The sequence below is a fragment of the Ptiloglossa arizonensis genome, chromosome 3, assembly GCF_051014685.1.
Source record: "Ptiloglossa arizonensis isolate GNS036 chromosome 3, iyPtiAriz1_principal, whole genome shotgun sequence".
Taxonomy (NCBI): Eukaryota; Metazoa; Arthropoda; class Insecta; order Hymenoptera; family Colletidae; genus Ptiloglossa; species Ptiloglossa arizonensis.
Genome location: NC_135050.1, coordinates 2,048,082 through 2,071,272, shown reverse-complemented (window position 1 = coordinate 2,071,272; position 23,191 = coordinate 2,048,082). Strand labels below are relative to the sequence as shown.

The window sequence follows — 23,191 nt, the reverse complement described above, 5'->3', positions numbered from 1 at the left end:
ATTAGGGTTTATTCTAATAATGTTGAGATTAGGGTACCGAGATTTGGCTTTTTTTCATTTAATTGTGCATGCTTTATTTAAATCTAATATATTTATATGTGCAGGGGATTTTATCCATAGAATAATAGGAAATCAAGATATCCGGAAATATGGCGGTTTAGTTAAAATTTTTCCTATAAAGAGGATAATTATGATTTTGTGTTTATTGAATTTGGTAGGGTTTCCTTTTTCGTCTGGATTTTATTCTAAAGATATATTTTTAGAATATTTTTGTATGGAAAAATATAATTTAATTATAATCTCTATTTAATTTAAATATATCTCTACCTTTTTGACTATTTCTTATACAATTCGTTTGATTAGTTGGGTTTTATTTAATAAATAATTAAATTTTAGACCTTTAGTAAATTTGGGGAAAAATAGTTATATGGTAAGGTCTATAGTTATAATATTACTATTTATATTTTTTTATGGATGAATATTTATAAATATATTTATGTGAATGTATGTTACTCCTGTGGGGGGGATTGATAAGTATATAGTGTTAAAATTATATCTAGTTGGTTATTTATTAAGAGGAATTTTTAATAATTTATGGTTTAAATATTTATTGATTAATAAGATTAAGAAAATTAATTGAAGGGGTAAAATTTAATATTATTAATATAATAGAGTGGTATATTTTATTTTTGATAGGGATGTTTTTATTAAATTTGTATTGTTTAAATAGCTTAAACAGTATAATATTGAAAATATTAGGATAATGCATATTTTGTATTTTTAGACAGAAATAAAATAAAAAGAATTTCTAATTCTTTTAAAATGATTAAAATCATTTTATTTCTAAATTATGAAAATATAGGTATAATTTTATTATTGATTTTTAATAGCAAATTAAGTTTTATAATTTAACTAATACCGAAGTTTATATGGTTTATAAAAATATTATATTTTCAGTATAAAGATAAATCAATGATTTTATTATACTATTGTTGTTCCGTTCTCTCCTCCTATCACTTGGATCTCTGGAGGAGAGATCCTTTTGAATGATTTATCCCCGTACGAGCCCCCAAATAACTATTGCTCTGATGTGGTATATTAAAGTATATTTAATAATATTATATATTACAATGATGGTAGTGTTAGATGTAGTGTCAGTGGTTAGTTTCGCTGGATACGTCTTTTAGTTGTCTCGTCTTATCGTCTTTTTAGTCATACCGTCCGCGACACACTGTTCGGACATACTCTCGTCGGCATACATACTTTGTCATACTCTGTCATACTATGTTCCTACGTTCTTCTCGCGCTCTATATAGTCATTCCCATTCATTCTCTTTCATTCCAATCCTCAGTCTCTCTCACTTCAGACATTCGGCGACGCTCGGCCATCCCAATCACCCGTCTTTTCTAAACACTCTTCACTTTCTCCGAACCACATGTATTTCCTTTCATCCCCATGCATTCTCACGCTCGGTCGTCGCACAAGACCCCCTGTAAAGGATACTCGTGCCTTCCAGGAAAACTAGCGGGCCGATCGGCGCTAAATGTTTGCTTCAACTCGAGTCCAACCGCGCACGTTATCTTGTTTAGGCCTACGCTCGAAGCAGGCCTAAGCGGACGCCGAAAATCCGATACTACACTATATATATTAATAAATATCTCTCTAAATTGGTGTATAGAATATATATATATATATATTTATTAAATCAAGCTATTAAGCTATTAATTGGAAATTAATTATATTTTATTATACCATATATATATACAGTGCTGGACGAAAGTATTGGCACAGCATCATTGTTCTGATACAAGTGCTTATAACTATGAAACAAATTGATAAAAAGGAGAAATTTTTTAATACATTTATTTATTTATTATTCTAGATTATTATTTAACAGAAACAGTAATATAAATAAAGTGATATGCGAAATAATAACAAAAACATATTTATTGAGCGTTTTAAGCGTGGACAAAAGTATTGGCACAAATGATTGAAAGTACTTAGAAATTAAAAATTAATATTTGGTTGGCCCTCCATTCCTCATGATAACTTCCTTCAATCGTTTTGGCATTGAAGTTACCAATTTTTTTGTAAAATCCGGCTCTATATTGTTCCATTCTTGTAAAATAATAGCTTTTAATTGGTTTTTGTTTGTTATATTATATTTTCTAATTCTTTTTTCTAATTCATTCCAAACATGTTCGATGGGATTCATGTCTGGACTCTGGGGTGGGGTATTTAACGTGTGTGCGGTATTGTAAACGATCCATTGTCGTACAATATAGGCAGTATGTTTTGGATCATGGTCTTGTTGAAAATAAAAATCACGCGGGAGATTTAATTTATTAGCACTTTTAAATAAGTTTTCCTTTAATATATTTAAATATACATATTTGTCCATAATCTCATCTATGAATACTAATTCGCCAACCCCAGACGCTGCAATGGAACCCCATACCATGACTCCACCTCCTCCATGTTTCACAGTGGCTTGTAAATGTTGTGGATCCATTTCCGTATTTGGCTTTCTCCAAACTAATACTCTGCCATCTGATTTAAATATATTAAATTTACTTTCATCTGAAAATAATACGTTATTCCAGAATGTGGGATCCTTTTTTATAAATTCTTTTGCAAATTCTTTTCTCATCTTCCGATTCTTCTTGGATATGTATGGTTTCCTTCTTGCGACACACGCAGAATATCCCGCATCTTTTAACACTCTCAGTATAGTTTTCGAACTTACTTCTTTTTGATTTTCTTCATTTAACTTTGCTCTAAGTTGCGATGAGTTTAATTTACAATTTATTTTCACTTCCTTTACAATTTTCCGTTTTTCTCTAACTGTTAACTTTGAGGGACGTCCACTTCGATTCCTACTTTTGAAATCTGATTGATTCTCAAATCGTTTTACGACACTTCTAATAGTGAATCGACTTCTATTAACACTTTTTGCTATTTCACTATAAGATTTTCGCATTTTGTGCAAATTTAATATTATTTTTCTCTCTTCACTTGTAGTTTCTTTCCCTCTTCTTGACATTGTTGCTTGTTATATTTCCTATGTTGCTAATCGACTGAACTTAAGGATGACTGTTAGAAAAAATGACTATCAGGGAATCCCCTACCTATACCATCAAGTAACAATCGGATTTTTTTCCGAGAGATACAACTACACTAAATTTTGTATAATGTGCCAATACTTTTGTCCACGCTTAAAACGCTCAATAAATATGTTTTTGTTATTATTTCGCATATCACTTTATTTATATTACTGTTTCTGTTAAATAATAATCTAGAATAATAAATAAATAAATGTATTAAAAAATTTCTCCTTTTTATCAATTTGTTTCATAGTTATAAGCACTTGTATCAGAACAATGATGCTGTGCCAATACTTTCGTCCAGCACTGTATATAGGGAAAAGTTGCTAAGTTGACCCTGATACATATTTCAAGGTCATAAAAATAGGCGAAGACGTCCCTAATGTATATAATTACCATATTATATGTAATGATAATACTTTCAATAAACATTCGTACAAAAATATTTCTTTTAAAGTATTATAATTTTGAAACCTCGCTTTTCTTGAATTTTGTGAAGATTGTATCACAATTAAATACTTTCTTTAAGTTTTAAAAGATTTTCTATTACATTTAATAATTAATATATAAATGAGTAATGAATGTTGAATTTATGTGCTACATAATATTGAATATCATTGGGATGTCAAAAGCCAGGTGACAATAATAACAATCCCGTCAAACATAACTTCATTTATTATTCTATCGCATTTAGGACCACAGAGGTAACATATTTATACATATAATGTACAAATTAAAATAAGGTTTATCTATTACAGGATATAAATTATCCGTGTTTCTATTTAATTACAAGTGAAAGCTTTTATTTATATTTGTTATTTTGTAAATGTTAAATGAGACTGATATTTCAGTTGTATTTTATTAAGATTTTACAAGGTTGACTTGTGGTTGCCATGTTTTTAATATTAAACATTTAGAAGTGCTTATTACTAGAAGATTTTACACTTTATAAATGCAGTACTACCACGTTCAAGGAACAGCAGCATTTATAACGATACTTGATACGTTATAATTCATTCACTGCTCAAGTCATATGTATTAATACTTGCTACTTTGTTGAAACCTAATTATGTTCATTGAACATAAAAAACATTTCATGTACTTAGTAAAACTTTTTTGTCAATTCTAAAGTTATTGACATTTTTTAGAATAATGGAAGTACAGTTATTGTATGTTCTAAAGGATTACAATTGTATAATATTGAAAATATTAAGGAAATCAAGATTGGCTCAATCAAAAAAGCTAGCCATAACAAATACTTTTGTGTTTGATTTACAATCTGTTAGTAATTCATTACTCAACTAATTTCATAAGCATTATAATAGTTTTAAAGAATTGAAAGTTATTATTAAACTTGTGTCATGACAAAGATATGAAAGAGCATCCTGCTGAAAATTTGCTGTTAGCTTTTCAATAACAGCTAAATATAGGTAAAAATATTTTCTCAATTGTGATAAAAATAATACAATGTATTTGAAAAATAATATTTGTATGTTTGTTACATAGTTGTCAATAATTTCAGTGATTAATAACTTGTTTACTTTTCAAATGTATTGCATTTTATAAAATATTCTACAAATGTTACCAAACAAAAGATGAATTAATTTGTTCAAGTATACCTACTTTGAAAAAACAAAATTAAATAAACAAAAATATTTTTTTCAGTGTTTACATGAAATTCCAACATGGACTTCAACTATTTATTAGCAAAAGTCAGTTGGAACATTTGAGTACAAATAAGTTTACAAAGTTTATACTTCTTCAGCAGGAAACTGCACATAGTAATAATCAAGAAAAATAGTGTAATGAAAATTTCATAAATGTGATGATAAATAAAAACGACTTTTACTGAAATTAAAATATAATATAAAAGAATATCAATTTACCATAGAAATACCTCATTCTTTAAATGTGTAATCAATTTAGAAATACTAGGTAACATTTGAATTTGAAGATAAAAGACAAGGAAGAAAATGAATAATATTTATAAGGTTAGATCATTTTTTCATTTTTCCATTGCTTCAAAATTCCTGACTTTCATATTTCATAGCAACAATCGAAGTAATTAAAAGTATTTTATATAAACTTTAAATGAAATTGCTTTTATTATTAAGGCATATAAGTATACTTGATCAAAAAAATTTGCGACAACACTGCCTTAAATTGTTATAACAGAAATATTAATATTTAGAATCATTAAATATCCTTCCAATTTTTCCAAAGTAGCACTGTTACTTGATAGTTCAGTCTGTTATCCTAAAGAGGTTCTGTCCTACTGTAGTACACTCTTGTACATACATACATACATACATATCAGCCTGTATTACATTACGAAGGTGAGACCCACTAAATTCAATATCATTATTATATTTTTCCATATAAAAAATTGTTTTGTTCTCTTAATTATGCTTCTCTTTATTATTATACCATTGTACAAATTAAAATACGAATAAAAGAATATACAATATATGAGATATTTAGTATCCCCTGATATCGATTTGTTTTGAAAAAATTAGAAAGTATTTTGTCTATTCTTTTGTTATACCGATCGTTTATAGCAGTACTTATTGTCTCGTCTTTAAGATATGTACATAACTACATTATAATTTCATGAATTTTCCTTTAAAAACAACCAATGGGTATTACAGTCGCGATATTTTTATATTCGATAATTCAGGAGAATCTAAATATTGCAAACTGAAGAAATTGAATAGCACCAAATATAATCTTACAAATCAACGATGGAATAAATTATAAAGAAATTTACAAAAACACCCTGATTTTAACAACTATACTTTACTGTTGAAATCAGGATCAATTAAAACAATTACTTATTATCTGAAATTTGTACATTAAATAAAAAATAATACAATGAAATTAAGTTTAATTGTTTACAATTGTTTAACAAAGATTAATGTTTGTGATATTTAATAACACATGTACAAATAAATGGTAATATTTTCGAGATAAATGTTCATTTACACGAATAATACAAGCTTTTTTATGGTGATTGCAAATGTGATGTTTAACCAAAAGAGAAATAATAAACATAGTTCAGTTTGTATTCACTACATTAAGTACAATAGTTGCAAAATAATACAATGCACAGCTTAAAAATGTTATATATAGTGTATTATATTAGTATTACACTATATAAAAAATGTTAAGTCCAGTTGCAGAATTTGTTTTCTAAGTGATTCCTTTCACTTATCACCAAAATTCAATAAACAAGATTTTCATGCAATCATTAAAGTTGCATTCATCAAGACTCTACTGCATTTTTTACATCTTGTACACTGTACATAATGTATCACTAATGTAGTATTACATTTAATTGTACTTTAAATGCCAAATGTAAGATATGAATACAAAAATTTAGTTTTTTCAAATTTCAATATGCTTCGTTAAACTGAAAGAAACTTTTATAAAGCAACCACTATTAATTTAAAGGAATGCAATTAAGTACATATTGTAATTTTTGTGAAAACTTTGTATGAAATAATGCTAAATTATATTAACACCTTACAGAGAGGCCCTACATTATTACAGGATTGACATACACATGAAAATCTGGTCCCAACTAATGTAGGATTGAAGTACATGAGTAGATGCTTTCCAAAACCTTTGTAACTTACAGAATATGATAAAATGCATCAGTATATATTGATAAATAGACTGATATGATCACATTCTAGTTACAAAGGTTTTGTTGACAATCTAAATCCCATATTAGTGCAGGACTGGTTTATAAGGTATCATATATGAAGAAAAATGAATCCGGTATAAAAAAAGATAATTGGAGATTCTTCATAGTATCACAAACACTATCTAAAATATCTTCCAAATAAAAATGAAAACTGTGCATTTGTAATAAATGTACATCTTTAAACAGGGTCTGCTAGAACTCGATGAATAATTTACAATTACAAATTAATTTATACAACTTTTCCAGTCTATTACACAAACGAATTCAGCAATCCTGTTTGAATGTTTAAATGATTTAGTTTTCTTCAATGTGTAAAATGTAAGAATCAAATGAGATATGAACTTCAAAAGATAGGAACTTATGAATTGTTCTTAACTCTTCATATATATTTGTACATTATTTGTTATTTGTATGTACCAAACGTTAAGAACATTGTGTTTCTTTTGTTACTTACTGAATGACTGCAAGAGAAATTTTACACTCATTTTAGTTCAGTTATTGTAATATTTAGAAAATTACGTTAACGGATCATACCGAGTTACGTTCTACGAATCAAAGGCAACAATTCGAGTTTGTTAAGCTATCTGTGCAGAATTCCCGCGTAAAATAGTACAAAAATAAACTGAAGTTCAACTTAACTTCGCACCTACATAAATAATTACGAGTTGTGCGATCGGCCTGTTGAGGTCACGGCCCTCGCTGATCGTGGTGTGAGAGTCGATGTTGTAAGTTTCCTAGCTGTTGGGATACATGACTTTGTGGGACTCCCTTCTGTCTTTATCTCGCGTTCTATATCGTTCGATTCAGTGGATTTTGGGTCCTTCGATAGACGAGATTTTATTGTACGCGGTATACGATCGGTCACTTTACGAGGGTTTCTGTTACTATTAAGCTCTGTGAGCAATGTAGGGCGGTGTCGATCCCAGGAGTCACTCCAACTGTAAATAAAATGTCAAAATTTTGTATTAATTGCAATTCTTAATTTATTTAATTTATTGGAATTTGAGAGATTCTTGCAGATTACTGTATAGAAAGTTTTATTAATATTTTGAATTTTTACGTGCATGTATTTACATTACCCAAGTATTGAAAGCTTCAATATTAATTATATTCTATAGAAGAAACTCACAATACATATGAAGTTTATCTCCAGTGAATATTCTGAAACACATTCAAGTTCCTCACAGAATTTTATCTGTCTTATGATTTGAATAATCACTGTGTGGTAGTCTAAAAAAGGAAGTATCAAAGTATAATAAACCTGATACTGTTCATCAAAAACTACGTCTAAAGTGATTGATTTGTGTGAATCATAAACTGATTCTTAAAACGCTTTTTAACAATTACATTAAAAGATTCATATTCATTCATTTTTGGTGAACTTTTCAGAATAAAAATGACTGATTCACTAAGGAGTAAAAACTATATTCAAAGACTGCATTGATTTAAAAATTGTATTATTCATGGTAGAAATATATACAGAAACTAATACACAGTACTATGACTAATTACAAATTTTTAATTTTACAATAAGAAATCCACAAGAATCTCTGTAGCAATCAATACTTTGAGATTTTTCTGAAGTACATATTTTTAAAATAAAATGTCTTTATAAGCATATTTATGTATTATGTAGTATAGTATATTTGTACAAATTTTCATTATATTAATTTTTTAACTATAGCTATGTAATGTAAAATGTGTAATGTAGGTATCTCTGATGAATTGTGAATAAATAGGAATGAAAAGTGTGTAAAAATGAATAAACGCTTAAAATAAGATAATAGAGTAGTAAACTTACCGCACATGGCTATCAAGTGCAGCATGAAACATTGTCAATTGTAAATCCATTATAATCTCAAAACAATATTTCAGGAAAAAAATATTTAATTTGTATTTTTTAACTGATTATACATTTATCTATATGTACTACATGCTAGGAGTATTAGTATGCTAAGAAAGTTAGAATTTCACAAAGACACTCTTAAAGCAAAATCCGCATCTTATACAGTATATTGTTAGAACTATTACAGTTGTATGTTGAACTGTTGAAATATTAAACTTTGTTAGTTAATGTACTTTTGCTAGGGCTTGTAATCGAATCTAGACTATTATCGAAAGAAATTTCACATTGGAAAAATGAAACATATTTGCTTCTAGGTATTGCTTTTTGCTTTTTGATAAGTTTGTAAATTAGTATTCTAAAAATATTTTGGAAGTATACAACTTTGTTTTTATGATATATATATATGGTAATTGAAAATATATTCTTTTCTTTTTAAACAATTGCATAAAGTTATACATTTATTTTTATTTGTACAGTATGATAAAAAAATGTGTTCTATTAATATATTATGTTTGTTATTAAACATTAATGAATATATGCACCATAATTTTTTAATATCATAAATATACACATTTTTAATTTTTAACTATTTTAATTTTAATTTTAATTTTAATTACTATTCATTTATAAGGATTTGTAAATTATGTATGTTACATTTATTTAAAATAAATAAGAAATTTTATTTGAATATTGTCGTCAATAATAACTTTTCTTTCTTTTCTAATTCGTTGCAATAATTGCTAAATTATTAATGGTTAAACACTATATATAAAATAGATGTAAAAGTAAAATATTTATAACTGTGTTACTATATACTTAAAATAAAATTTTATAATTGTGTAAATAGAAATATACGAATAGTAATTAAAAACATATTAATATTTAAATTTGTAAATTCATACTACAAGATTCGGTCACAAACCCTGAATACAATGCTAAATGATATATCACTGAACTTACTACAACAAATATTGATATTTATATACATTTGTAAGCTGTTGAAATGATTTAAGGAATCAGCACAAAAGAAAACTAGAAGCAAAGGAGTATACTATTTTTGCATGCAAAAAGAATAAAAATAATAATTAGTATTGAATGATTAAAGAAGTGATTTTGATATAAAAAAGATGCATGAATATAAAGGCGTTTAATGCAGAAAGGAGTAAATATCCCAATATCAAGTCACACAAACTGACGGACTCTACCTTCCCGATCCTGAAGCTGTTTCGCATGGAATCACCGGAGAAAGATAAATGACCAGAGCAGCAAGAACAACAGGTTATTTATAACAAATTTCATGATGAAACATGAGAATATTATTTGTGATGTTTACAACTGCTGCAAATACATTTAAAACTAATTTTTTGCAGTAACTATGTAATTTAAAGATGCAAATATTTCATCAAAGGATTATCTATGCGATCATTGATCACTGTTCTTTTTATTGTATTTTAAAGAAAGAAAATAGAATGTATATTATTGACTGAATATTCTTTTCCTTTCAAATGAATTACCAAATTTTAGTTACAATTACTATGTGCTGTATATTTACTGTAATATATTTATATGTTTCTTATATATTATATAAATACAGATGTTCCTGTACACTTCATATTTTCACATTTTTAAACCTTTATTGTATAAAATTTAATATTGATATAATTATAGAGAATCAGTCAAAATTAAAATCTTTTTAAATATTTATATTCGAAATTAATCATTTTGAAAAGATATTATTAACAGGGTTGATCATTTACGATTTACAGTATTCCCTCGTTAAGTAACTGAATTTTCCCTTTAGTAACTGAACCATAAATGTATCTACTAACAGTAGCCTGAATGAGTGTTCGAACTCATTTTCGCTAGGAAAATCTCGTTAATTCAATGGTAAAACTCTCATGAAGGTATAAAAAAAATATATTTAAATTTTCGTTGGTGGATCACTATCGGGAATAAGCTCCGCTCCTGATATTATCGCAAATACGCGAAGTCCTTGTCAATCAGCTTGCCCATCAAACCACATTCTACCAATCGGAAATTGTAGCGCACCTGCACTTTTGTGGCAATATGGACAAATTCTTTTTGAAGTCAGTGTATATATAACCATATGTGAAGCACGGTTTCAAACAAAATGAAACAAGGTCGATTCCTAGAACAAAACCGTTACCTTCCCCTATAACTGAACAAGAGCAGATCAATTTGCAATCAGTTAGCGAGGGAGTACTGTACTTAGTATTTTGAAATGATTAATAAATGTTATTAATAAATGTTATTAATAATTTTTATACAAATATTTTTGTATAAATTGAGGTCAGTGTTTTATTCTGCATTTCACAGATTTGTCTATGGAAAGAATTATTCTTTTAATTTTAAGGGTCTCATTAATATTACTCAGATTAGTTATTATTTAAATAACCAAAAAAGAGATCTTTTAAAGAAAAATCTTAGGATTTTAGGTTTGTAATATTTATTTGGTTAATAGAGTAATAAGTTAATAGAATAATTATGGATTTTTAAAATACTGTTATTTTCTTGTTTCTCCACCAACAGCATCTCCTAAGATTTTTCTGGAAACTTAGTCTCTCAGCTTTTACACTCTTAGAGATAAAAGTATATTTGAATGGCGCTACAAGTAAGATCAGGTAAAAAGAGCTCACCTAACTAGAGGCCCCATAACACCATCCTGTGGGAGTGTTTGTAAGAGTGAAGGTCCTGCTGACACTGGACGTGTCTGTACCCATAATTAAACAGTAATAAATAAACAATAAAAAAATAAATTATACGACAATGTTGTTATTGAAGAAAAATAATACCCATAATAATTATAAGGACTTTAATTATACAAATTGCAATAATGTAGTATTTGTAATGTTAATAATATTTGTAACAAGTACAAATGGAATACATTGTTAAAATAACAATAAAAAACAGATAATATAAACAAGAAATTAAATATATTTAAAAACATTTAATTAGACATTTTATAAGGATCGAAAAACAGTGCAGTACACAAATAGGTACATATAAACGAAACTGGATACTTATACTTAAATAGGTGTTCATTAAATGTATGTATAGATGTAATTAATAAACTGAACGTTACATCAATTGTATTATGTGAATGGGGTACCATCAAACCATAAAGTGTAAAAAGCAGTGCAGGTTGATATCTCAAATCGTTTTAGAAAAAGTGGTTTATAAAACATTATGTGAGATATTCTATACATTATTATTTGGGTTATTACCTTAAAATCTTAAGAACGGTAAACACTATACAAGATATATGCAACCTGATTACAGTTGATTAATTTGTGTACAGTTAGATTGTACAATATTTAATGCGCAGTTGATCAACGACATCGATAGTGATAACAAAATTGTATCAGTACGTATAAAGTTAAATTTCAGATGTTGGTAAACATGATTCCCAATAAAATCGTGATAATAACAAATTCTTTCAAGTAGGATGTATGGAATGTGTGCAACTCAAGAACGAAAGTGCAAGATCTGATATTAAAAAGGAACGTGTAACTAAATGCATTCTACGAATAAAATTGTGAAAATTGGTATCACTATGAAGTATTGAGCTGAAGCGCCTAATAATATTGCTCTGAAGAATTTTATATACATATTAAATCCCTGTAATGTTGCTACGTGTGATTTTGGCACAAAGCAGAAACTAGTAATCGTTATGTGATTAGTATTCGAAACATTTCTAGAAAAAAACTAATCATTTGTGAGATGCAATAAGGTAAACAATAACTTCTATTTGTTAAATTTTTATGGTGTTGCGAATTGTAAATGATAAACGTACCTTCTCTGTTTGTGTAGCAGCGTTGCACATATTCGCGGATGGAATAGTATTATGATTATTGATTAAAGCACAAGTTTGGCCGTCGACCCCATTAGGTCCTTGAAGCTTGGACATTTGGAACTGGAAAATATAAAAACTGATTCAAATCGGGTCTGAAAAACTGTCGGATCAAGTTATTAAATTGCAATGCATAAAATGTTTGCTTGTGATAATAATACTATAACTTCTATATGTATACAGGAATATTGGAATTACATTGAATTAAAAATACTGAAATTTTCATTATACACTATATTCTGAATGTTATTGTTAGCGTCAATAACAAAATTGCATCACAAGCTTCTTTTTTAAGAAAAATGTATTTGAAAATCAATCTAATACGCGTGCATCTATCTGTAGATTCCATTACAGATGTTTAAAGTGTTTTCCACAAACCTTAAGAAGGCATTGATAGTAAATAGTGCCTGACATTGAAATCCATAATGCCAATTATCAGTTGGGTGTATGTACAGTAGATAGATTTTTAAGTGCATTTTTCTCAAACATGAAATGTCTAATGCAATTTTGTTATTTTATATTTTTGTCTTATTTTGAACCATAGAATCTTCTCAATTTCATTTTTATTATAAATTTTGGTCCATAGTGTACATAACAATTCACATTCATTAATTTTCTTTATAATCATTTGGTGAAAATATATCATATATGAGAAGTGATGCAACAGAGTTATGGAGACAAAGTGTCTTTAATCTCAAATATGGCCTCGAGGGGAATATAACATGATTCCGTTTTTTTTTAAATAGATTGTCTAGTTTTTATCGCCAAATTCAGGATAAAAGTATTAAGATACATACTGTTACTGTTGTATGAAAATTGTAATCTCTTAATTTTTATATCTTGACGGTAAATAAATAGTGCTTTAACGTTGGTTTAGAGGATAAATACAGTAGATGTTTTATAGTTTCAAGAAAATGGGATAGAAATATTAGGGGGACCGGAAAGTAATGTCGTTTCCTTACATTAAATTCAAACACATAAATTTTTAACGAGTTTTTATTTTTAATCAATGATATAATCACCCTCATTATCAACAACCTTTTGCCATCTAGTGTGCAAATTTTCAATGCCGGATCGATAAAAATCAATTGGTTTTTGAGCAAAATATACAGAGATGGCATTTTGAATATCATCCAAATTTGCAAATCTTTTGCCACTTAGAAAGTGTTGAAGCGATCGGAATAAATGGAAATCCGATGGTGCAACATCGGGCGAGTATGGTGGGTGAGGCAGTACCTCCCACCCCAATTCATTAATTTTTGCCAAGGTTCGTCTTGCGCAGTGCGGTCTTGCATTATCGTGTTGCAGAATAACGCCTTTTCTGTTGACAATCGCTGGCCACTTTTCAATTAAAGATTTATTTACACGATCTAATTGTTCACAGTAAAGGTCTGCATTCACAGTCTGTCCAGGTTTCAGCACTTCAAAATGAACAACGCCGCGAATACTCCACCAAACACACAAAAGGGCCTTTTTGGGGTGTAAACCTGGCTTAGCAGTACTTTGTGGCGATTCATTTGGAGAGAGCCACTGCCTTTCGCGTTTTGGATTATCATAAAGAACCCACTTTTCATCTCCGGTGATCAAGCGATCAAAAAACGCTTCTGTATTGTGCCGTTGAAGCAATAAGTTGCATGTGGTGGATCGGTTAGCCTTGTTCTCTTCGGACAGATTATGCGGGACCCAAACACCTGCTCTGCTTACTTTCCCAATCTGCTGCAAATGTTCTTGGATGGTCGATCAAGGTTGGTTAAGACTGTTTGACAATTCCTCGATTGTCTGACACGGATTTGCTTCCACTTCCGCACTTAACACGTCATTGTCTAACGTTGTTGGTCTTCCTGATCGATACGAGTCGGAAAGATCAAAATTACCGGATTTGAACTTGGAAAACCACCTTTGGCATTTACGAACGTCTAATGCATTTGGATAAACATCGCAAATGTTTTTGGTAGCAACTGTTGCGTTACTACCCTTGCGAAACTCAAAAAGCATGCAATGCCCGATATGTACCTCTTCTGGTATTTGGCTGGCCATTTCACCCAAAATTGTAAAGAAAAATTTTAAATTTAATTATTTACAACTAAACAAGTCACTATAACCTCAGAATGTCTTTGCTACGACTTTAATGTACACAATGAGCTGACAAATGACAATCAAATAGTGACATGCGCAGAAACGACATTACTTTCCGGTCCACCTAATATTTTTACAAGTACAGTAGACTTCTGATTATTCAGTCCTCCGCGGGATCAGATCTTGACTGGTTAAACGAATGATCAGTCAATCTGACAGCATGTTTTATAGGATATTACATACATATATATCAACAAAAATTAATATTAAATATATTTATAACGTTTATTATTTATATATACGTACGTATATACAGTACATACGTATAATTACACCATAATATGTATATAATATTTATCGAATGTCATTTTTTTCAAAAAAGTCCTTGATCTTTTTCTGTTTTTTTTTTTTTTTTGTATATTTCGTTTTATTCATTAATGCGATATCGCGCCACTCTCTTAAAAATAATATGTCAATTGCTGATCAATTTTCTTGCTGTTCAACATATCTCATCGCAGTTTCAAGTTTAATCTTTCCTTTTGTTCAATTTACTTTTTCATTTCTATTTGTATTTGAAGTTTCTAAATTATTTGATTCTTCATCTTCCATCAATTCTGGTTGTATAATCGATTCGATAATTTTGTCATCTATCATACTTTATTCTCTCAAATATTGTTTCGTATCTTCAAAAGTGAATAATTACGGAATATGTCAATGATTTTTCTTGTGATCAATAATTTTCATATTAACAAAAATCTAACCTGTTAAAAAGGAACACTATCCTAACGAGTCGAAAAATCGAATTTTTTTTTTATATTCTTAAAGTTTGAAGTATGTAAAATGTTATGTCAAAAAGATATTTCGAAATTCAAACAGTTAGCGAAGTTCTATCGATAAATAATTGGACGGGTCATGTCACGCGAAAAGCTCTTGTGGACCGTGCACCATGGAAAATTATATTTTTATTCTATGAAAAAGACTAAAATTTTCATTTAATAATTGTTTATAAAAAAAATTTCCAAACTTTATCCATTCTTTGACGCCTCAAAGTGATGTTCTCAACTCTATTACTTGTCAACACAATACTAAGAACGAGATTCTCAAGCAATCATCGAGGTTTTACTGTATCTTGGAAAATATTAGTTTTAGCATAGATATGTATAGATTCTGATTCGATAATTCGATTGGCCGATTCCTTCTCACTTTATAATTTTCAGAATGAAAGAATAATAAGTAGAGAGACTTATTTTTATGTTTTATTTTTAGGTTATTTTGAATTTAAAATCTGATACTTGTTTCATTTCTTTAGATTCCAAATCCTTTAATTGTGGTCTGTGGTATATTAAGTTTACAGAGAAAGAATCTGTTGACAGGGGAGAATTTAGACTCTGGGTATATAATTTAATGGGTGGAACAGTTATTCGATAAATCTGAATTCTTTCTCTCCCAGGGGGAAACATGGCTTTTTTACCTGTAGTAATTGTATAGTTCGATCTCTGTCTTCTACTTGGCCTTGCAAAAACACCACTTGTCTGCGTAAATCAGTTAATTCGTCCGCGATACTACTACCTCCACTACCAGGTGATGTGCTAACATCTGCGGTACCACCCTCGTTCAGGTTGTAGAAGAGACCATTCTAAAATTTATAAAATATAAATTCGAAAATGTCTTTAAATATAAGACAAGGCAGGTACCATAATAAAAAGGTACACATTTTTTTGCGACTGTTTTGAAATAAAATTCCTTGCAACACTTTTCTTAATATTTCTTATTTATTACAGAAAGCTCAAGTTAACACGAAGTGACGTAAAAGATAGCTCTTTCGCGTCTTTAATACGTTTTTTACAAAGAAATTGATAACAACTTATAAGGTGTTTCATTATCGATTACAAACTAGAATATTGTTTTTCGGTTTATTCATCAAAATATTGAAAGAAATTTATACAAAATTTATGTTTATGAATATATTTTTCTTTTAAATAATATCCTATTCTAAAAATATTTCAAACTTTTTAAAATTCACTTTAATATTCATTCTGTAATGAAAATTCTGAACGTGTTGCAAGTAATTCGACTTTTCTTCAGTTTCGAACGAAATGAAAATTTAAAGATCAAGAAAAAAATAAACTGCTGACCTTCATGGAATTGTCGAATGGGTTGAGAGTTTCTGCCTGTGGACATAATGCGACACGTTATACAGTATTTTATACAATTATAATATAATTAAATTACATTAATAATAATGAGCTAACAATAATAATAATAAAATTAACAGCAACAATAATAGTAATAAATGTAATACAAAAGTATACGGATTCAAACATAATGTGTACAGGAAAAAAAAAACGTAAGAACAACGTACCCTCGTCAAACCGTTCTCTTCTGACTTGAAGGGAAAATCATGGTTGATGATAATAATGAAAAATAATAAAGAAATGCGTGTTAATAGAGAAGCACACCATACTTGTGCAATATAAATAAGAAGAATGTGTTTCATAATAAAGAAAACGTAGAATTATAAACACGGTGCAGCATTAATATAACACAGAGTTGGTTTATCTAACGTACATACCTCCTGAAGTACTCGTTTGAGTTTCAGGAGCATTGTTTTCATGGAAACAATGTCTTGAAACATATGTTGATAAGTGTCACGATCGACTCGAAGGCTTCCTTCATCTCCAGAGTCGATACTTGGTGATTGGATCTGAAAATAAGCGTTGCGAGTATATAATTATATAAACGTATACAGATATCATATCACCGATAAATGTTACAACGGAAACAAAACCGATGGTACAACCGAAAATGAATCGAAAAAGTGAAATAAATTTTTTTTGTACATTTAACCATTCGTGGGATACGTGCATAATCATTTGGTTATTTATTTCATTAATTCGACAACGGGGGATCCGTTTTCTCGTAATAGTTTTATTTATAGTCGTGCTGACGAAAGAATCGATTTAATTGGTAGGATAAGTTACACGAATTAATGCCCCCCTCTGTCTCACTTCTAGAAAGTAATGCATGAAAATATATAAAGTAATAGTTCAACAATTGTTGCACGATCAAGTTTGATTGTTAATGAAAATAAAATGTCTTATATTGTTTATTATTAAGTTACACGAATTAATGCCCCCCTCTGTCTTACTTCTAGAAAGTAATGCATGAAAATATATAAAGTAATAGTTCAACAATTGTTGCACGATCAAGTTTGATTGTTAATGAAAATAAAATGTCTTATATTGTTTATTATATTTTTACGACTACCAATGTTATGGCAGTCGTAATATTATATTCATTGGTGAAAATGAGTCCGAACATGACTTAATTTGAATTATTTGTGATTACACGTAAATCGAAACGATTTTGAATTCTGCATATACACGTACTTTTTCATAAAGTCGTGTTTGAAGTCGTTTCCATTGAGAAAGCTTCACGATTCATTGATAACAGTTTCATAAAGATATAATACAAATATGTACATCGATCCGTATGTAGCATTGCTTTAAAGTTATAGCTATTGAATGTATTCGCTTGTTGCAGAATCTCGTTCACAAACTTGTTTTCGGGTTTATTACATGTATCTTCATTTAAATTCCACATTTAAAAACAGTCTTTAATTAAAATTGACGAACACGTCAAGAATAAAATATTCCGTTGTATATTATATTAAATTAGATAAATTTTGATCTTTCAATACAAAAAGGTTCTTCAACCCTATCTTAAATCTTTCCTCATCTTATCATCACCTCATTTACTTCTAAAATTCTTAAATTTTGCTGCATTTCTTTGGCTCAGAGAGTATAAGTACATTTTCAAGTCTACGTTCAAACCTCTGTATTTTGTTCAATTACTGTATCGTTATTAATTCTAGTTTAAAATTCGTCTTCAGTCGACCATTGTATTCCCGTGCGAACTTTTGTCATTTTTCGTAATAGAAAAATTTTATTAAAAGTCTACTGTAGGAAATTTCATCAATTGTAGTAGTATTATTGGCCAACATAGTGGAGGAAAAATGATCCCTATCAAAATGAATGGTGAAAGTTTATTCAAGTCGATTCTTCTTATGGTTCAGCTACAGAGTAATCGTACAATGATTCCAATGAATGTATGAACGACAGTGTAAATTTGGAAATTACTTACGTTTCTTGATGTTCTTAAAGGACTGGAAAATTGACGATTTCGTGTCCCATCTACAGAACGTGGTGAATCAGTCACAGATCTACTTCGCCATATTTTTGTTGTTTTATCACACTCGTTTCTGAAACAAGAAAAGTAAGAGATTCGTTTTATTTTTCAAACAATGCATCGTGGGAATTTGAACTTCGGTATAATACGTTACGAGTTTGGAATTAATTAGAATATTATTTATTTTTCTAACCAAAAAGATTGGAATATTGTTTTCGGGTTATATACAAGGAATGTTTAATCAATGGTCTTTTTCAATTAAAGTTTTGGGAAATTGCCATTTCACGATTAGTATATTACGATTTACGGACATGTTTTGGTGATGTTTAAAAAAAAAAAAACACTCGAGATGCTGTCATTAACGAGAATAAAGTTCGTTTAACTCTTAAGATTCGATAAATTAAAAAAGAAACGTGAAATATAAAAGTAATCGAAGATACAAGTATGTTTGAAAGTTTCAATTCCAAAGTTCATAAAGTTCCAAAGGTTGAGAAGATTCTTCGTGTTTTAAAGCTCAAAGTGTTTCGAATCAACGTTCGAACGATTTTTACTTAACAAATTAAATTAAACCTACATTGAAAATTTATTTTTCTATTTGAAAAATTTGTTAAAAATATTGGAAATAATTAAGACATTAATTTTACGTTTTTATTGTTAATGAGTTATAATTTAGATATATATTTAGCTATTAAACAGGGATAAGGCGTGCAGTATGAGTGATAACACAGCTTACACATTGATGTATTAATATACAGATAAAGCTACAAAATAATAATTTTAAAGTAATTATCAATAAAGCGAAATAGTTGAAATCGTATCTTTTCATAATGGGCGAAATCAAAAATTTTGAGCGTTTTTCGTTAGATGGCTTTAGCGAGCTACATCTCACGATGTATACGTTGCATCTTGTCATTCTATACTGCGACTTAAAGGCGACACAACGCTTTAAAAAAAGTTCTCTGACAGTTTTGTGTTTAGTGAATCCAGTTGCGTGTTAGAGCGTTCCAAAATGGAGGTAAAAAAAGAGAAAATTCGATACATTCTTCAGTACCACTACGACCAAGGGGAAAAAGCGGAGTAGGCGGCCAAAAAAATTTGTGCTGTTTATGGACCCAATGCAGTATCGAATGCAACAGCAAAGCAGTGGTTCCAACGCTTCCGTTCTGGTAATATGGATGTCGAAGATGAGATACGCTCTGGTAGGCCAATCGTCGAAAATGTTGATAAAATCATGGAAATCGTCGAGCCAGACCGACACGCGAGCACTTATTCCATTGACCAGGAACTGAAGATTAACCAGAAAACCGTTTGGAACCATTTGCATAAGGCTAGTCTTGAGAAGAAGCTCGATGTACGGGTCCCACACGAATCGACGCAAAAGAACCTTTTGGAGCGAATCGATGCCTGCGATTCTTTGCCGAAATGTAACGAAATCGATTCGTTTTTGAAGCGGATGATGACTGGGGATGAAAAATGGGTCACATACGAGAACAACAGGCGAAACAGATCGTGGTCCAAGCGTGGTGAGCCGGCCCAAACGATCGCCAAGCCCAAATTAACGACCAAGAAGATTTTACTGTATGTTTGGTGGGATTGGAAGGGAATCTTCCTCTATGAGCTGCTCCCATCGAGCCAATCACTCAATTCGGACCTAGACTGTCAACAACTGTTAACTATACTGTCCAGAATTGGCCAATAGAGAGGGTTTTGTGTTTCATGAAGATAACGCCAGACCGCACAAATCTTTAACGACGCGCCAGAAGCTCCGAGAGCTTGGATGGGAAGTTATGTCCCAGACATAACTTCAGAGCTAGCCCCGAGCGATTATCACCCTTCTCAAGCATTTGTAAAATTTTCTTCATGATAAAAAACTGGCCGCAAGAGAGGCTTGTGAAAATGAGCTGGTCAAGTTCTTTACCAATAGGGACGAGGACTTGTTCGATCGCGGAATTATGAAATTGCCTTCAAATTGGACAAAAGTTATCGAACAAAACGGCGCATATTTGATCTGAATTCGAAAATTCTAACTTTGTTAATTTCATCGTCGAAATAAAGAGGAAAAACGCTCAGAACTTTTTATTTCACCAAATATTTACATTTAGAAGTTCTTCTTGCGTTTCTTTATACATTTGACATTCTTTGTGTTCTTATTCATTTATATAAGGTTTTGTAATAAATTACATTAACAATCATAATAGAGTACATTACTTGGAAAAATTATAATCGAACCATCAATTCGATTTGGTAGGAGAATAGTCTTTGAATATGCTTTTCATTATTATTTTTACGTTATTTTATATTCAAAAATAGGTTTATTGCGTAAATTCGTTTCAAAATGAATCGAATCTACTATACTCAGGGGAGAGAAAATATTGACCGCTCAAGGTCACTGAGAGGCTATCCCCACCGCAACGTCTGGTTACCCCACCGCTATATCTCTCGTTTTCTCGTCTCGCTTCATTGTCGAGGACGAAAGGTACAAAGCGAAATTCCGCAGACATAGGTTTTCTTTACTCAGTGGAATAATCAGTTTAATTTATTAAAAATTTCTATCGAGTTGTGACATATATTCGTCCTATTTTCTCGACTTAATAACAACATAAATCCCATCTGCTTTTTCGATCCATTATTAACATCCCGCACACATTTGTTAAATGTCATTTGAAAGGTCACATTTCAGCCATCATTCTAACTCTTCTTCGCATTCCATTCTACATCTTTGAAAAATAGTCTTTCTATTGAGAGAAAATTTTGTTTTTATAGAAAATAATGTAGTGCCACATTTGTGCATACCGACAGTCTTTGTGTATAAAATAATCAATATCGTTTATATTTTAGAGGAGATAGTTTAGGTTTATGTTATCATTAAACTTTCAAGAATATAAAAAATACTTTCTACTTTTGGTATAAATGGGGTTAATAAAATATCTGTTACGATCGATGTGCTTTAGCCTATTTTATGTAATGTTAAACACGTGCACTTCAGTCTTTTCGATCGTCTGCTGTGACCATGATCTTTTCCAACTAACGTCGCATAGAATTCACTTTTCATTGCCCGCGATGACTCGTTCGCCAAGAACTCGTTTCCATTGCAGTTCAGTAGCGAGTCATACGTGCATAGGAATTCGGTCCATTCAATTATTTTTACTTAACTGTTTTAGGATACCGGTGTATATATACGAATGAATGTTATATCTGGGATTTTTTGAAATATAGTAACACGTAGACATTGGTTACAAATGCGAACAATATTATTAATAATTAAATTTCCCAGGGATATCACATATGGTAACATTGTCACCATTTTAACAGATGTCTTGATTCAACATCGGTTAACATTTTTTAAATATTGTAACTATTTTTCAATCTATAATTGATCAATTATATAAATATTGTAACGCACAGATACTCGTTCTTGAGTGATTTTAAATACTTTAACGTGTAGGTACTCGCTACAATTGTTAATTGATCATCCAATTTTCTAATAATGTAATAGGGTAACACAATATTAATAAACGTTACGATTTAACGTCAGTTAGAATTTTAGTTTCTTTAAACCAAGAAATTTGTCCTTGAAGTAGTTAACTGATGTGATACCTAAATATCGATCTTACTGGCCATCTCAAGCTTATTTAAATGTCGTGAACCAATAGTGGTTGTAATTCCGTAGCAATCTCACGAGTCGTGGAATTGCGGTCACTATCAATCACAGATTTGATTTTATCCATGTTCGTAGACACATTCTAAATTTAGGAAACCATTTTCTGCACGCTACACCCTCTACATAGGCTCTATAAATAGCAGAAATTTGTTCGCGTCAACTTTGCGACGCATTTTTGCCTTTTTGCAAGTAAAGAAGCGTAGTACGATGAAAATGTTCTTTATTTTATGACGAGTTTAGATATTAGATAAAAGTTGAAATGTTAAAATGGCCACTGAAATGTCACCTTTCAAATATCAAATAACGTGTATACATGATAACACATTTCCAACTTGTAATTTATAACTCGATACGATATTAAAAGATACTTTTTGAATTTTATCCCGACGATAGTGAACAATGTGTCGAAGAAAAAATCATTACCCACTTTGCTTGCAAATATTGTAATGTTTCACTTCATAAACAATTACATTTTGAACGATATCATTGTACGAGCGAGTATGAAAATATTAATCATTGCTTGTTGCATTCCTAAAAAATAGGCGATACAACTCGAACAATGCAAACTTATCTCGATTGCTATCAAGAAAAATTTCTATCAATATCTGAAGAAAAATTTCAAACGAGTTTACTTTATTATCAATCAATCAATTATTTCGATTGCCTACGATAACAGGGATTCGCAATGTTTTTAATTTTACATTTTTCGTGTAAATTTGCTATCTAGCGGGCAATATT

The 23,191-nt window shown here is 29.9% G+C and overlaps 2 protein-coding genes across 7 annotated transcripts in view; one reads left to right on the top strand and one right to left on the bottom strand.

The window, feature by feature from the left end:
* Nucleotides 1-4,989: 4,989 nt before the first annotated feature.
* LOC143144832 (uncharacterized) overlaps nt 4,990-23,191 on the bottom strand; it is a 115,465-nt gene continuing 97,263 nt past the window's right edge. For 2 of the 6 annotated variants that reach the window (XM_076307636.1, XM_076307637.1), the window contains 8 exons: nt 18,748-18,865; nt 17,177-17,308; nt 16,967-16,990; nt 16,740-16,775; nt 16,076-16,240; nt 12,472-12,591; nt 11,315-11,388; nt 4,990-7,749 (listed from right to left, as the gene is read on the bottom strand). In XM_076307636.1, the coding sequence (XP_076163751.1) occupies nt 7,470-7,749; nt 11,315-11,388; nt 12,472-12,591; nt 16,076-16,240; nt 16,740-16,775; nt 16,967-16,990; nt 17,177-17,308; nt 18,748-18,865 (949 nt within the window). In that variant the 3' untranslated portion in view covers nt 4,990-7,469. Of the gene's footprint in view, nt 7,750-9,575; nt 9,879-11,314; nt 11,389-12,471; nt 12,592-16,075; nt 16,241-16,739; nt 16,776-16,966; nt 16,991-17,176; nt 17,309-18,747; nt 18,866-23,191 lie in introns of those variants that run through there. The other 4 variants (XM_076307638.1, XM_076307640.1, XM_076307639.1 and 1 more) reach the window with 4 other exon arrangements.
* LOC143144834 (histone-lysine N-methyltransferase SETMAR-like) lies at nt 19,899-20,409 on the top strand. Its single transcript, XM_076307642.1, is given in 3 exon segments — nt 19,899-19,991; nt 20,075-20,321; nt 20,324-20,409. Coding segments are annotated over 3 exon segments (426 nt in total).